General features: G+C 49.1%; 1 protein-coding gene across 6 annotated transcripts in view; it reads right to left on the bottom strand.

Moving 5' to 3' along the window:
- Nucleotides 1-14552, bottom strand: part of LRRFIP1 (LRR binding FLII interacting protein 1) — an 87232-nt gene extending 72680 nt beyond the window's left edge. For all 6 annotated transcript variants that reach the window (XM_024752747.1, XM_024752746.1, XM_024752742.1 and 3 more), the window contains exon 1: nucleotides 14127-14552. In XM_024752747.1, the coding sequence (XP_024608515.1) occupies nucleotides 14127-14192 (66 nt within the window). In that variant the 5' untranslated portion in view covers nucleotides 14193-14552. The remainder of the gene's footprint in view (nucleotides 1-14126) is intronic.
- Between the last annotated feature and the right edge of the window lie 6 nt (nucleotides 14553-14558).

Here is a 14558-nt window from a genome sequence, read left to right as displayed (position 1 = left end):
GGGGCGGGGGCGGGGGGGCGGACGAAGCCGGGCGGAGAGGCGAGAGGGCCCTGGAGGGAACGTCAGGTGCCCAGGGTCCCAAGGAGGCCCACGCGGCCCCAGGAGCCAGCCCGCGCCACGTTGGATGCCACTCACCCAAACCCGAAGCCGGGCACACGGTCTGCTGACGGCTCCGGCCTCGGAGGTGGGGCATTACTCCACCCTGACCCCCTCCCCGCCGCGCTCCCAACCTCAAGGGAGACGACAGTGGCCGAAGGATGGGGCCAAGGAGACGGACCTATGGCATTTAGGGCACAAACGTTAAACTGCACAGGCCTGTAAAGCAAGGTTTGGGAAATGAGACTTCCCAGGCTCCCCCTCCCCACGCCCGCGATGGCTGTCAGCCGTCGTCCTTCAGCTCCCACTGGAGGTCAAGGTCAGTGGGTCTTCCGCTGGCTACTAGCCCCCGGCCTGCTCGCTGTGACCGCACGACGCTGGCAGGGCCGCACTCCCACCCAGAGCTTGGTGGCCGGTCCGGTCCAGCTGCTCGTCCCTCAGCCCACCGTCCTCGAAAGGGGCTCTGGAACAGGTGTAGCTCCGGACACCAAATCCTCCTTTTCTGGCCCAAGAGCATCTTTGCTGAGATACACGCTGAGACATTCAAGGATGACGTGATACGACCTCGCTCAGGTGGGGAAAGTGGCCGTAGGCTGGCAGCTGTGGGGCTGGTGGCAGGAAGGGGGGGCCCTTGTGCCCCAGCGGCAGCCTCTGGGGCTTGTGAAAGATGCAGAGTCTCCAGCCCCACCCAAGACCCGCTGAGTCAGGGCCTCGGGTGCGGCCAGTCTGGGCTTCAACCCACCCCCAGGGAGCTGGCTGCTCCCCCCAGTGCGACGACCTCTGCTTTCTGTTATCCCATCTCCGCTTCGGTTATGTTTGACGTTTTTCATAATAAATAGCAAACATTTTTTGAAGGAAGGAAGGGGGGGGTGGGGGAAGGGAGCAGAGGCTGAAAGGGAGAGAAAGAGAGGGAAGGAAAGAAATGAAGAAGCACCAAGGCCAAGCTCACTGCTGCGAGAAGGTCGCCTGGCGCCATCGCTCAAAACCCTTGCAGTGTTGCCCCCCAGCCCTCACCATCGGGCCCCCCTCCCTGTTCCCGCGCGCCTCCAGGATTAGGGAGGAGCTGACCCAGCCGGGCCTCCTCTGACGAGATGCAGGCTCCCTGGCTTTCTCAGGACCGCCCAGTGTTGGTGGGGAACGAACGCCAGAGTCCCAGCCCCCTCACAGGGGACACAGTCCCCCAGGATCCTACCGTCCTGACCTGGCACCTCATAAACAGAGCTTTACAGACACGGGGCTTTCAAGCAAGGCACCCTTTGATGGTGGAGATGGTTGGGAAGAGAAGATTCCTTTTATCACCAAAGTTGGCTCCTAATAATCCTAAAATGCTGAACCCTTGATTCCAAAGTTCCACTTTTACATTTAATTTTACCAGAGATAAATCAGACAAAGCTCTGACACTAAGGTGATATGTATGGTCTGAGAGATGCTAAAAACACACAAAGAAGCACAAGTCCGAGCCCCAGGGCCTCCTAAACAAACGGCTAAAAACAGCCAGGCGCGCCCAGCCAGGGTCTGGGACACCAGCCCTACGGCACCCTGCAGGTCCAGGGGCGGAAGCTCGGAGGCCACCGGCCAAGGGCCCGGCCACAGGGGCGCACAGGCTGGTTGAGGAGGTAGACAACCAAAGTGATGCTTCTCTCTGAAATACCCCCTCTCGGCGGCCCAGACCCGGGCTGGGCTGGGGAAAGGCTGGAGGGTTATGTGAAAACGTCACTGGCAAAAAACAGGAGTTACTTTGGTGATGGGTCTCTGCACTGGGCCGAGGGCTTGATCAGCTCTAGTTCTAGATCGGACCACAGAGCAGAAGTGGCTTCTGCCAGAGCGGGACACAAAAGTCAGCGGATAAACAGACGCACGCCTCTTCTACCAGTGACCCTGACGGGACTCCTGCTTGGAGCACCAGAAACTCCCAGCTGCAATAAAACTGTCATCCAGAGACAACGGCTGCTCGTTTCTTCAGGGTCAGGGAACCCAGGGACAGCCCCCTGCTTGGCCTGGGGACTGAACAAAACTAAAAGAGAAGTTATGCACCAGGATGGGAGGAGAAAGCCCTGGGTGAGGCGTGTCCTTCCCTCCGAGCCCGGCCCCTGCACAGCTTCCTTCCTCCCTGACCTCCTGTCTGTGCTGGAGGTTTTGTAAGCAGTCGTGGACACTGCCCGAGGGTGCAGCAACCACACACCGCCCCCAGTACCCTGCACCCCAATTCCAGTGACGTCGGGGGCTCTAAGAGCTCTGATAGTATCTGTATCCTTTTGTGGCTCCTACCCGTTCAACCCCACATCATGGTCTTCGAAAAGCAGAAACGCGATAAACATTGGTGGAACCAAAGTCCTGCCTGTTTGGAGAGGACAGAGGTGCCCAGGACATAGTCTCAGCAGCTTTCTGAAAAGCCCCACACGACTTCCGGAGTCCCGACTCTGTCTGCATACTTCCTGAGCTTCGAAGCTTTCCTGGGATTCAAGCATGGTGTGGAACTCTATATGCCAAGACCTCTCACCCCGCAGTCCCAGAAAAAGTTCTTATTCTGTTCTTAAATTCTCCTGGGGTTCCAGAATTCTACATGGAAGCTGGACGGGGTTTATGAGCTGTAACTCTAGGACGACTCTTGAGAAATGGGCCTGAGCTGCTTCGTCATTTCCTCCACCTAGGAGAAAGCCCTGGAGCCTGGAAAGGCACCGAGATGATGCTCTGGGAGCCACTCCCCGTCGGCCCCGCAGAGCCTGGGGAGACTTACTGCTCATTACTGACGTGCGGATCAGTGACCCTAACGCTCTGTGATGGCAGAATTTTCTTCAGGCCACGTGATATGTTACCACTGTAGTTTATGACCTCTTGGGAAAAGTTAAAGGATGTAGTTAAGGTTCACTCATGTGAATATAATAGGAATATCACGCAGTTGAAGCCTGCAGTGTGACAAAGAACCGGTTCTGTTCAGAAACAAGCAGGGGCCCTCTGTCTCCACGTGTGACTGTTCCTGGGAATGAGGAAGGACTACAGCTCCTGTTGGGCAAGGCTGAAATCTCAGAGTCGCTGGTGAACACACACAGCCCCGTGTTAAAGTGATTTACAACACGCTGCAGACTGCAAAGGAACCATGAGGCTGTGATACAGAATCCCTTTCCTGACTTGCCTTTTTTTTTCCCTTTTTTTCTTGAAGTAGAACTGAGTTACAATGTGTTAGTTTCAGGTATACAGCTAAGTGATTCAGTTATTTTTTTCATATCATATTCTATTATAGGTTATTACAAGATATTAAATATAATGCCCTGTGCTGTAAGATATATCCTTGTTGCTTATCTATCTTATATACAGTAGTTAGTATCTGTTAATCCCAAACTCCTCATTTGTTCTCCCTCCCTCCCTCCCTTTCCCTTTTGGTAACCGTAAGTTTGCTTTTTAAGTCTGTGAGTCTGTTTCTGTTTTGTACATAGATTCATTTGTATTATTATTAGATTCCACATATAAGTGACATCATATGGTATTTGTCTTTCTCTGTCTGACTTCACTAAGTATGACAATATCTAGGTCCCTCCATGTTGCTGCAAATGGCATTATTTCATTCTTTTTTATGGCTGAGTAATATTCCATTGTGTATATACACCACCTCTTCTACCCAGTCCTCTGTCCACGGACATTTAGGTTGCTTCATATCTTGGCTACTGTAAATAGCGATGCTATGAACAGTGGGGTGCATGTATCTTTCTGAATTAGAGTTTTTGTCTTTTCTGGATATATGCCCAGGAGTGGGATTGCTGGATCATATGACAACTCTATTTTTGGTTTTTTTTGTTTATTTTCAGTACGCGGGCCTCTCACTGTTGTGGCCTTTCCCTATTTTTGGTTTTTAAAGGAACCTTCATAGTGGCTGCACCAACTTACATCCCCACCAGCAGTGCAGGAGGGCTCCCCTTTCTCCACACCCCCTCCAGCATTTACTATTTGTAGACTTTTTAATGATGGCAGTTCTGGCTGGTGTGAGGTGATACCCCATAGTGCTTTTAATTTGCATTTCTCTAATAATTAGCGATGTTGAGCACCTTTTCACATGCCTGTTGGCCATCTGTATGTCTTCTTTGAAGAAATGTCTATTTAGGTCTTCTGTCCATAGTTTGGTTGGGTTGTTTGTTTTATTGAGTTGTATGAGCTGTGTGTGTATTTTGGATATTAAGCCCTTGTCAGTCGCATCCTTTGCATGTATTTTCTCCCAGTCCGTAGGTTGTCTTTTGTTTATGGTTTCCTTTGCTGTGCAAAAGCTTTTAAGTTTAATTAGTTCCCATTTGTTTATTTTTGCTTTTATTTCTTTTGCCTTGGGAGACTGCTTTTGGGAGATCTAAGAAAATTTCGCTATAATTTGTCAGAGAATATTTTGCCTATGTTCTCTTCTAGGAGTTTTATGGTGTCGTGTCTTATATTTAAGTCTTTAAACCATTTTGAGTTTATTTTTGTATATGGTGTGAGGGAGTGTTCTAATTTCACTGATTTACATGCAGCTGTCCAGTTTTCCCAGCACCACTTGTTGAAGAGACTGTCTTTTCTCCACTGTATATTCTTGCCTCCTCTGTTGTAGATTAATTGACCGTAAGTGTGTGGGTTTATTTATGGGCTCTCTATTCTGTTCCATTGGTCTATGTTTGTTTTTGTGCCAATATCACGCTGTTCTGATTACTGTCGTTTTGTAGTACTGTCTGAAGTCTGGTTAAGGTTATGCCTCCAGCTTTGTTCATTTTCCTCAGAAGTGCTCTGGCAATTCTGGGCCTTCTTTGATTCCATATAAATTTTAGGATTATTTGTTCTAGTTCTATGGGTGTTGTGTCATGGGTATTTTGATAGGGATTGCATTAAATCTGTAGATTGCTTTGGGTAGTATGACCATTTTAACAATATTAATTCTTCCAGTCCAAGAGCATGGGATATCTTTCCATTTCTTTGAATCATCTTCAGTTTCCTTAATCAACATTTTATAATTTTCAGCAGATAATTTTTTTTTTTTTTTGCCGTACGCGGGCCTCTCACTGTTGTAGCCTCTCCCGTCGCGGAGCACAGGCTCCGGACGCGCAGGCTCAGCGGCCATGGCCCACAGGCCCAACCGCTCCGTGGCACGTGGGATCCTCCCAGACCGGGGCACGACCCGCGTCCCTTGCATCGGCAGGCGGACTCTCAACCACTGCGCCACCAGGGAAGCCCCGGCAGATAACTTTTATTATCACCTTGGTTAAGTTTACTCCTAGGTATTTTTTTTGACGTGATTTTAAACAAGATTTTTTTTTACTTTATCTTCCTGATACTTCCTTATTAGTGTAAAGAAATGCAGCAGATTTCTGTATATTAATCTTGTATCCTATCCTGCTGCCTTGCTGAATTCATTTATTAGTTCTAACAGTTTCTGTGTGGAGACTTTAGGGTTCTCTATACAGAGTATCATCTAATCTACAAATAGTGACAATTTTACCTCTTCCCTTCCAATTCGGATACCTTGTATTTCTTTTTCTTGTCTGGTTGCTATGACTAGGACTTCCAATACTATGTTGAATAGAAGTGGTGAGAGTGGGCATCCTTATCTTTTTCCTGAATTTAGCTGGAAGGCTTTCAGCTTTTCACTACTGAGTATTATGTTGGCTGTGGGTCTGTCGTAAATGGCTTTTATTATGTTGAGATATGTCCCCTCTATAAGCACTTTGGTGAGAGCTTCTGTCGTGAATGGAATGTTGAGTTTTGTCATATGCTTCTTCTGCATCTACTGAGATGATCACGTGGCTTCTGTCTTTCCTTTAGTCGATGTGGTGCGTCACACTGATGGATATGCGAATGTTGAACCATCCTTGCCACCCTGGAATGAATCCGACTTGATGATGTGTATGATCTTTTTTATGTATTGTTGTATTTAGTTTGCTAATATTTTGTTGAGGATTTTTGCATCTATATTCATCAAAGATATTGGCCTGCAATTTTGGTTTTTTTGTAGTGTCTTTGTCTGGTTTTGGTGTCAGGGTGGTGGTGGCTTCATAGAATGAATTTGGGAGTGTTCCCTCTTCCTTTCAATTTTTTTGGAATAGTTTGAGAAGGATACCTATAATAAGTTCCTCCTTGTATATTTGGTAGATTTCCCAAGTGAAGCCATCTAGTCCTGGACTTTTGTTTGCAGGGAGGTTGTTTTTTGTTTTTGTTTTTTTTTTAATTACAGATCCTATTTCACTTCTAGTAATCAGTCTGTTCAAATTAGCTGTTTCTTCCTGACTCAGTTTTGGCAGGCTGTATGTTTCTAGAAACTTGTCCATGTCTTCTAGGTTGTCCAGTTCGTTGGCACATAACTGTTCATAGTATTCTCTTACAATTCTTTGTATTTCTGTGGTCTCAGTTGTTATTTCTTCTCTTTCATTTCTTATTTTGTTTATTTGGGTCCTCCCTCTTTTCTTCTTGGTGAGCCTGCCTAGAGGTTTGTTCATCTTGTTTATCTTTTTAAAAAACCAGCTCTTGGTTTTATTGATCTTTTCTATTTTTTAATCTCTATTTTATTTATTTCCTCTCTGATCTTTATTATTTTCCGGAGCTGACTTTGCTACAGGAAGTGGCAACCGCTACCAACTTTTGTTTTCTATGTAAACCCCCAATTCCTCATATGCAGTAGATTCTAAAAATAGTTTGCTGTTCCAAGCAACCAAGCAGACTGGGCAATGTGTTCTCCTGCACAGGCAGGAACAGGAGAGGGAGCATATACCAGCTGGCAGCTCAGAAACAGTGGCGATCCTGGCCTCTGTACCACATGTGTCCACGGCCCCCGTGTCCCTCAGCTGCCACATGCATTTTACTCCACTCTCAACATCTCACCTTTCCAAACCCCTCGCTCAGGCAATCATGGTAAGTTCCCCCACGAGGGGGCCTGCTCTTTACAGCCATGACTGCAATTATGATGGCCACGGAGAAGAAGGCACTTTGGGATGACAGTTGTCAATGGGGGAAGTGCCAACGCTTTAGAGGGCATTCTGGAACTGCTGGGGGGGGTGGTGTTGGGAAGTCACAGTGACTGGAGGAGGGGACTAATGGCATTTAGGGGCAGGGCGTGGTATGCCAACCATCCTGTACTCAGACAGGCCCACACAATGAGGAACTTCCCCATTGGCTACTCAGGCAGATAGAAAAACCACATTATAACTTTCAGACCTACAAGTTCATTCCAACTCACTTATAAATTCAAAATACATTCTGAGTAGTTTTAACATACACTGAATATTCCAGGAATGCAATCTGCGTGGAAATCAAGGGAAGATCATACATGGCTTTGTTCAGAACCTTCCCAAGAGTTACTCTCAATATTCACATTCTGTCACTGCAATTTACTTTCGTTTTATTTCTTTTTAATGTTACAGCTAAAACATTATATTGACCTGAAATTATGTGTGAAGGAAGATTTTACCACCTAGGAACTTCATTTCAGGTTAGTAATAAGGATGTTAAAAACTTGTTATAAAAAAGGGGCACTGGGTCTGACAGAGCTGCAAACCACAGTTTTAAAACTTCGGGCTGGGATGAGGGAGCTGAACCCCTCTACTGCACAGCCATGCTTGTTGAAACAGCCCAGGCACAGGTTCAGGACACAGGTCTGGGGGCCAGTGCTTAAGCCACAAAATAAACAAGACACGTTATCAATTTTACTTGACGATCTGGAGGACATAAAGTTAAGGACTAAAGTTTAACTGGTTATTTAAAACACTATGTTTCCATCAAAATCAAATCAGATGAGTTATGGACTGTAAAATGATCACGGAATTTTATGATAGAACAGCAACCTTCAAAGAAGCCTTTACCTCGCAAGGCCACTTTACATCACTGCTTGTGAGGGGCTGGCTCGTGGGGGACCAGGTGGAAAAGCTACCTCTCGCGGCTGTGACTGTGGTGTTCTCAGCGGGGCCCTGAGTTTCCGAAGACAGAGACTGTCCAGAGAGGGGTCTTGAGACCAAGCTACCAGCGCTGGCCCTGTTGCTGACCCATTATGTGAACTTGGACAAACTGCATCACTTCTGAACACTAGCCCTCAATACCGGGGGCAAGGGGACCAGGTGACGTGATCTCTGGGTGCTCCCTTTGCCTCTGAAATGCTATGTCTCTACACTGGGGTGAATTCTTTGCACCCTGAGACTGTCCATGGAGTTGTCTTTCCCCATTTTGCTACTGGAAATCTCCTGACTTTGCTTCTCAGAGAAACATACCAGAATAACAAACATTTTAATCAGGAACAAAATTATTCACGTTCCTTTATCGACAGCAGACTGATAACATTTACCTATTCAAACTTCACAGCACAATCTTTGGCTTAACAACGACCAAGCTGATGACTAAAAACCGTGCACAGTACCTTCCATGCGAATAAATTCTCTTGTTGTTAATACATTTAAAATGTTTTTCTGAGATGAGTGATGTCCACACTTCCTTCAACGTATTGGAGTAAAAAGCAAGGGCATGATGGCCACAAATAACCTCGTGTGTGACCGACAGGACCGACGGGTGACAGGTAAGAGCAGCCTGGCCTCACCTGTGCAGCTCTCCAGGTGACAGGTTCCCTCCAGCCAACGCCTCTGGGCTCCATACCCTTCACTTCACCTGCTCCACTCAGGGTCTTCCTTGCAAACTCCACACCTTTAAGGTGACACAAGACACTAACACTGTTCCTTCTCAGAATAAGGCTGGACCCTCCAGCAGCTCCACACTTTCCCGCGTAGGCAGCACACAACAACTGACGGCCTTTCCTATGCTCAAGTGATTCTCCTGGAACCAGCTAGGAAAGAGCCAGAAGGCGTCATTTCCATCCTCAACAAGCTTGTCTGTCTGTATGGTGGTAGGAGCCGTACAGCACGCAGGAATGAGGCTGGCGCCCAGCAGCTCCCGGCGTGGCTTGACACAAGTGACAGCTAGAAAGCTGGTACAGTATGAAAAACAGAAGGATGAAAATTTCTGCAGCTCTGTCATTTCTACTATTCCTCTCCTTACTTAGAAGAAATACAGTTCATTGAGTGTGCTTTTGTCTGAAAAACTACCAGAAATAGAAAGGAAATGTTAATCAAATGAAGACTTCTCAGTATGAACTCCGGAGCAAGGTCTTGTGTCCTAACAGGCTGCCTTAGTAAAAAGAAACCCTTCAGCCTTGATACGGAGGTTGTGAGGCCCCAGGGCTGCAAAGGAGAGCCTGACAAGAGCAATGATGCTCGCTGACTGCCTGCCGGACCCTGCCCGAGCATCGTGTATGGTGGTGACATCACCAGCACCAGCTCTGAACCAGCAGGGCTGGGTCTGAACTGGCCCCCACTGCCTGCTGGCTGTGTGGCCTTGGGAAAGTCCCCTGAACTTTCTGAGCCCGTTTTCTCTTTATGTGTAAGTGGAAATAACCAAACCACCGCTGAGGTTATGCAAGGGGGGAGGGAAGACTTCTACAGAAAACACTTAACAGGGCTGACATGGCAGGGGTTTGGGAGATGCTACCTACTGTTACTACCTACACAGTGTCTTCTATGACGACAGTGTGAATTCAGCTCACAGGAGGTTGAAAGCAGCAGGAGAAGACAAGCATGCTGAAGCACTCACCAGGAGAAAGAGTACTGGGGAAATGCCAGAGGAGGCAGGGGGAGACTCCCCACCCGCAACAAAAGCCCACTCCTATTTCTCTTCCCACAGGAAGATTACACACCCACTGGCCAGAGATAATAAAAACAGATGTCAGGATCAGAAATGATGTTGCTTTAGGGGCTTCCCTGGTGGCGCAGTGGTTGAGTCCGCCTGCCGATGCAGGGGACGCGGGTTCGTGCCCCGGTCTGGGAAGATCCCACATGCCGCGGAGCGGCTGGGCCCGGGAGCCATGGCCGCTGAGCCTGCGCGTCCGGAGCCTGTGCTACGCGACGGGAGAGGCCACAGCAGTGAGAGGCCCGCGTACCACAAAAAACAAACAAAAAAAAAATGATGTTGCTTTGATAAGCTCTATTACACAAACATATAAATGAAACATTTAGTTAAAACGAAAAGTAAATCTTCCTTATAGTCATTTAAACTACAGCTAGAGTAGTTGTACTTTAGCGTCCAAACAAAACTATTTATATGGCTTTAAAGTTGTCAAGTTACAGCATTAAGGAGAAAACCACCTGAAACTCTGGCCCTCCCCCAAATGAATACATGAGGCACAGAAAGGGGATTTTAGTGGTGGTATGCGATCAAGCACATGGCAATTCTGAACCACTTAATCTTGGATGTAGTCAAAATAGTGCTTTGTTTAACTCAGAAGAAGTTCATTTACTTAATTTTATCTAGACTGTCTGAATAATGAAAGTTCTGGTAAATCCATTCCATGAAAATATGGAAATAAGCTGCTTTAAAACACACATACACACAGAGTAAAATTTGGGTGGCCCAGAGTAAAAGCAGTAAAGTAAATAAAAGTTCCTCTTCTCCCTGACCCACGTCTAACATATAGTGAGATGTCACAGGCTTACTGCCTTAACAGGTTAGCATTTCGAACCTTACGGCCAATGGGGCTCCAAGATTAGAACTTTTAAATATGATAAGATATTTTGGAAACACTGGCATATGAGTAACTAGTCATAAACATTTCCTTTCAATAAAGATGTTTAATAAATAAATAAATAAATAAATAAATAAAGTCTGTGGGTTCCGGGAAAAAAAACAACACCACATTTCCCTTGCTGAGTCACACAGCCTGATTTTTCAGGGATAAGAATTTCCTCTTGAACGCTGCCTTTTGAGGGGCAAACACATCGCACCAACTCGTGGCCTCATAATTCTGTAGAAACCAGATAAGAACCTCACTCTAATCAGGTAATACACCAATCAACTTTGCCTGAAAACACTTCAGCTGCTATAAATAACTCGATTTCCTGTGCTCACTGTAGGTGGCAGTTTAGACGGCAGGGTTTACAAAAAGTTTGCTAAGGAGGCTTCCACTACTTCGATACCAGCTCAGGCTGAACAGAAACTAACCCTTAAAGAAAAAGGGAAGTTGAGTCTCCATCTTTGCCCTAGTGGGACACTCTTACTACTATGAGGAAAGAACTAACTTACTGTTTTTATATCTTAACTGTTTGGGAAAATGATTCGTCTAAAGCAAACCATGATTCCAATGCTCAAAGGTCTCCTGTTCAGCCCAGCAGGGTCGGCCCCCCAGCACTGTGTTCGCCCACCCCCGTTCATCCACATGTCCCCTCGCCACCAGGACCTGGGGACCTGCGCACTGGTACCTACAGTAAGATGACACTTGGGGGTTCACGTTCTACCCTGATAGCCTCTCTCAGAATGGGGCTGGTCGTCTGTGAGGACTTAGTGCTAATCAGTATGTGGAAAACTACCAGAGGTGACACAACCCGGCAGGAACATGGGGAAGTTACAAAAGTTAAAGAAACATGGTTTCTACACTGTCCTCTCCTGCAAGGAGCCTGGACTTCCTGCTCGGATCCTGCTTTTTTCTTTGCCCCGTGAGATGGAGCTGGACAAGTCCATCTCCTCCTGCCAACCCCAGCTCTGGCCTCACACCCAGGTGGCCCCGGCCCTCCTCCTCCCCTGGTGACCCCTGTTCCCGGGACACAGGGTCTCTGGGCACAGAACACAAGCCAATCTGAAATGCCCACCGTTCTCCCGCTGGAACACTACCGCCCAGGGTGGCTGCTGGGCGACTCCTTCTGACACATCCCACCCCACCCCACTGGTCCTTCAGCAACGGTTTCCTTTCCTTTTTTTTTTTTGGCGGTACGCGGGCCTCTCACTGCTGTGGCCTCTCCCGTTGCGGAGCCCAGGCTCCGGACGCGCAGGCTCAGCGGCCATGGCTCACGGGCCCAGCCGCTCCGCGGCATGTGGGATCCTCCCGGACCAGGGCACCAACCCGTGTCCCCTGCATCGGCAGGCGGACTCTCAACCACTGCGCCACTAGGGAAGCCCAACGGTTTCCTTCTCAACCAGTAACCTCAAAAAACAGTCCTACTCTAAAAAAGTTTTTGCTGCTATTTACTTGAGCAAGTTCACAATTGATTACTGAAAACCCCTAGGACCAAATGTGTTTCAGAATTCAACATTTTTGGATTTTAGAAAGGTAACAAGATGCATACACCATATATTCTGTAACAACCCAGAGTAACAGCCCTTAGTCAAGAACCTTAACAGGGCTGCAGAGAAATGTACGAATATTCACACTGAGAAGAATAAAGACTGAAAATAGCCTCCCATCAGCCAAATGGGACCTGGGGACCTTGGCACAGATACCTACAATAAGACGAGACTTGGGGGCCGCGAACAGCCTCCCATCACTGCCAAATGAATCCTGCTGACAACTTACAAAAAAGAGAAACAACTTCTGATTTTCAGAGCTTACTGGATCCTGGAACTCGGGGTAGGAGGAGGTGGGCTGTGCCCACCGAGCACCTCCTCACTCGGCAGCTGTTCCCGTCTCTCCTGTCACCAACTTCCAGCAGCATCTCTGTGAAGCATGCATCTCAACCAGATCCAGTCCAGGGTTAAGTTAAGGGTTAATGAGAGCGTGCAGCCAGCGCCTTCGGGTGACAGGTGTTATTTCTACTCCTGCCTCTGACGGCCTGGCGCTCCCTTCCTCACATCCTGTTCTCCATGGTCACTCTTTTCTTCTCCTTGCCCAGCAGTTCATTCCTCTGAGCTCAAATCTTGCCCAGGATTAACATCAGCCTGTTCTTGCCATCTATGGTTTGCCTAGGCGGCTCCTCGGGAGCTTGGGCATCTCTCAGCGGCATTCCCATCCTTCTTTCCTCCAAGGGCCCTTCCCTGATGGTGATTCAAGGATCTCTCTGTAGGTTCCCAAGTAGGTTAAGGGACAGGAACCAGCTCCAAAGGTCTGGTCCAGGGGTGGAACGTTATGTCAGGTCAGAGGAGCACACTAACGAGGACCTTAAAAATATCCACCCGCCTGTCCTCAGCAAGGAGTGTAACTTTCAAGTGTGTATTCATCAGAATCTATTTCTACACCCCTCTCTGGTGCTGACCGGGAAGCTCAGGGCAGGGCAGTCTTATTCATCTTGAATCCTCCACAAACACTCAGTAGGTGATTAATTCCTACCTGCTGAAGGAGTGATTATTTGGGGTTCACCCTTTTATCAAGGTTCCACACAGGCCGGATAAAGTGGAAATCTAGGGTCTCTCTCTCCCTGTCTGTGGTATTAACTTAATGATGTGCTTCTTTTCCAAACTACGCCCTTTCACCTTTAAATATTCCCATTCATCATCAACCACAAGCCACATGAAAAGGGGTAGTTACTAACCTTCCCCACCTCACCCCCTGCCCGATTTTAACGCCAAACTACTCCCACATCCATGGTTCCAACGCTGGGTGCTGAGCCGGATAACTGCAAAATCCCCCAGAGGGAGGATCCCCTCCGGACCCGGCGACCCCAGGAGACCAGTCAAAGTGGATCTGGGAACTGGGGTCCTTGGGGGAACTAGAGAAACCAGGTGCAACGCATTGGTTCTAAGGTCCAGCGCAGGGTAAGTGCTCCAAGCCACCCAGCCACTGGGGGCGCCAGCCTCAGAGCGAGGGCACCGCCTCTGGGCACCAGTTCCTAGGTACTGTATTTTGTAAAACATCAAACTAGCAGTTCTGAGCGAAACTCTAGACCACGCGCAGGTCTCACACCTCGGCTGGATCTGCGGCCGAGTCACGCAGCTGGGCAGAGCCCGTCAAAAGGCCGTAACTGCGGGCAGAGGGGACCAGACGAAGTTCCTTTCCGTCCTGCTGAGGGGCGTTGCCCAGGGAAATGTACTTTCCAGGGCGCAAGGGGGGGGGGCAGTGCACACCGAGCCGCGAACTGAACCGAGAGCAGGCCCCCCCCCCCGCCCATGCTCGCGTGGGGACGTTCGTTTAAGGGGGTCCCCGGCCAGGCGAGGCAGCCCCACACCTCCCCGGGCACAGATGATTGCGGCGGAAGGTGCCGCCTGCCCCTGGCTCCTAGAACATCAATAAGGACCAAACACTGGCAATCAGAACCAAAAGTTTCGAAAACGTGTTTTCTTCTTACCAGTCTCTGAGCTTCTGGGCTCAGACAGTCAATTTCCTGGTTCTGCGCGGCCGCAGGGTTGGTCATCCTGCCGGCTGCAGGTCCACCTTCTCACACAGCAGGGAAAGGGAGCCAACGCCCGGCTCCCCGGATCCGCGAGCGGGCCGGCTCTCAGCGCAGCCACATGCCGAGAACGGCGGGGCTACCGCCCGGAGACAAATCCGCGCGTCGGGACAGGAACCTCGCCCTTCCCAAGGCGGGGTCGCGCCTCCGCGGTTCCGGGGCCGGAGTGCGGCCGCAGGGGCGGGGCACAGGTGGCGGAGCCCGGGAGCCCGCGGGCCTGGGGTGGCGGCACCCGGGAGAAGAGCAGTTGGGGCCGCCCCCAGCCCTCCACCCACAAGCGTCCCGCCCGCGCTCCACCACGCACCCCGCCCGGCCCGTTCTCAGCGAGCG

The sequence above is a fragment of the Neophocaena asiaeorientalis genome, unplaced genomic scaffold (genome assembly GCF_003031525.2).
Source record: "Neophocaena asiaeorientalis asiaeorientalis breed wild unplaced genomic scaffold, Neophocaena_asiaeorientalis_V1.1 scaffold294, whole genome shotgun sequence".
Classification (NCBI taxonomy): Eukaryota; Metazoa; Chordata; class Mammalia; order Artiodactyla; family Phocoenidae; genus Neophocaena; species Neophocaena asiaeorientalis.
The sequence above is the reverse complement of the archived record's forward strand: the minus strand, read 5'-3'. Positions and strand labels throughout refer to the sequence as shown.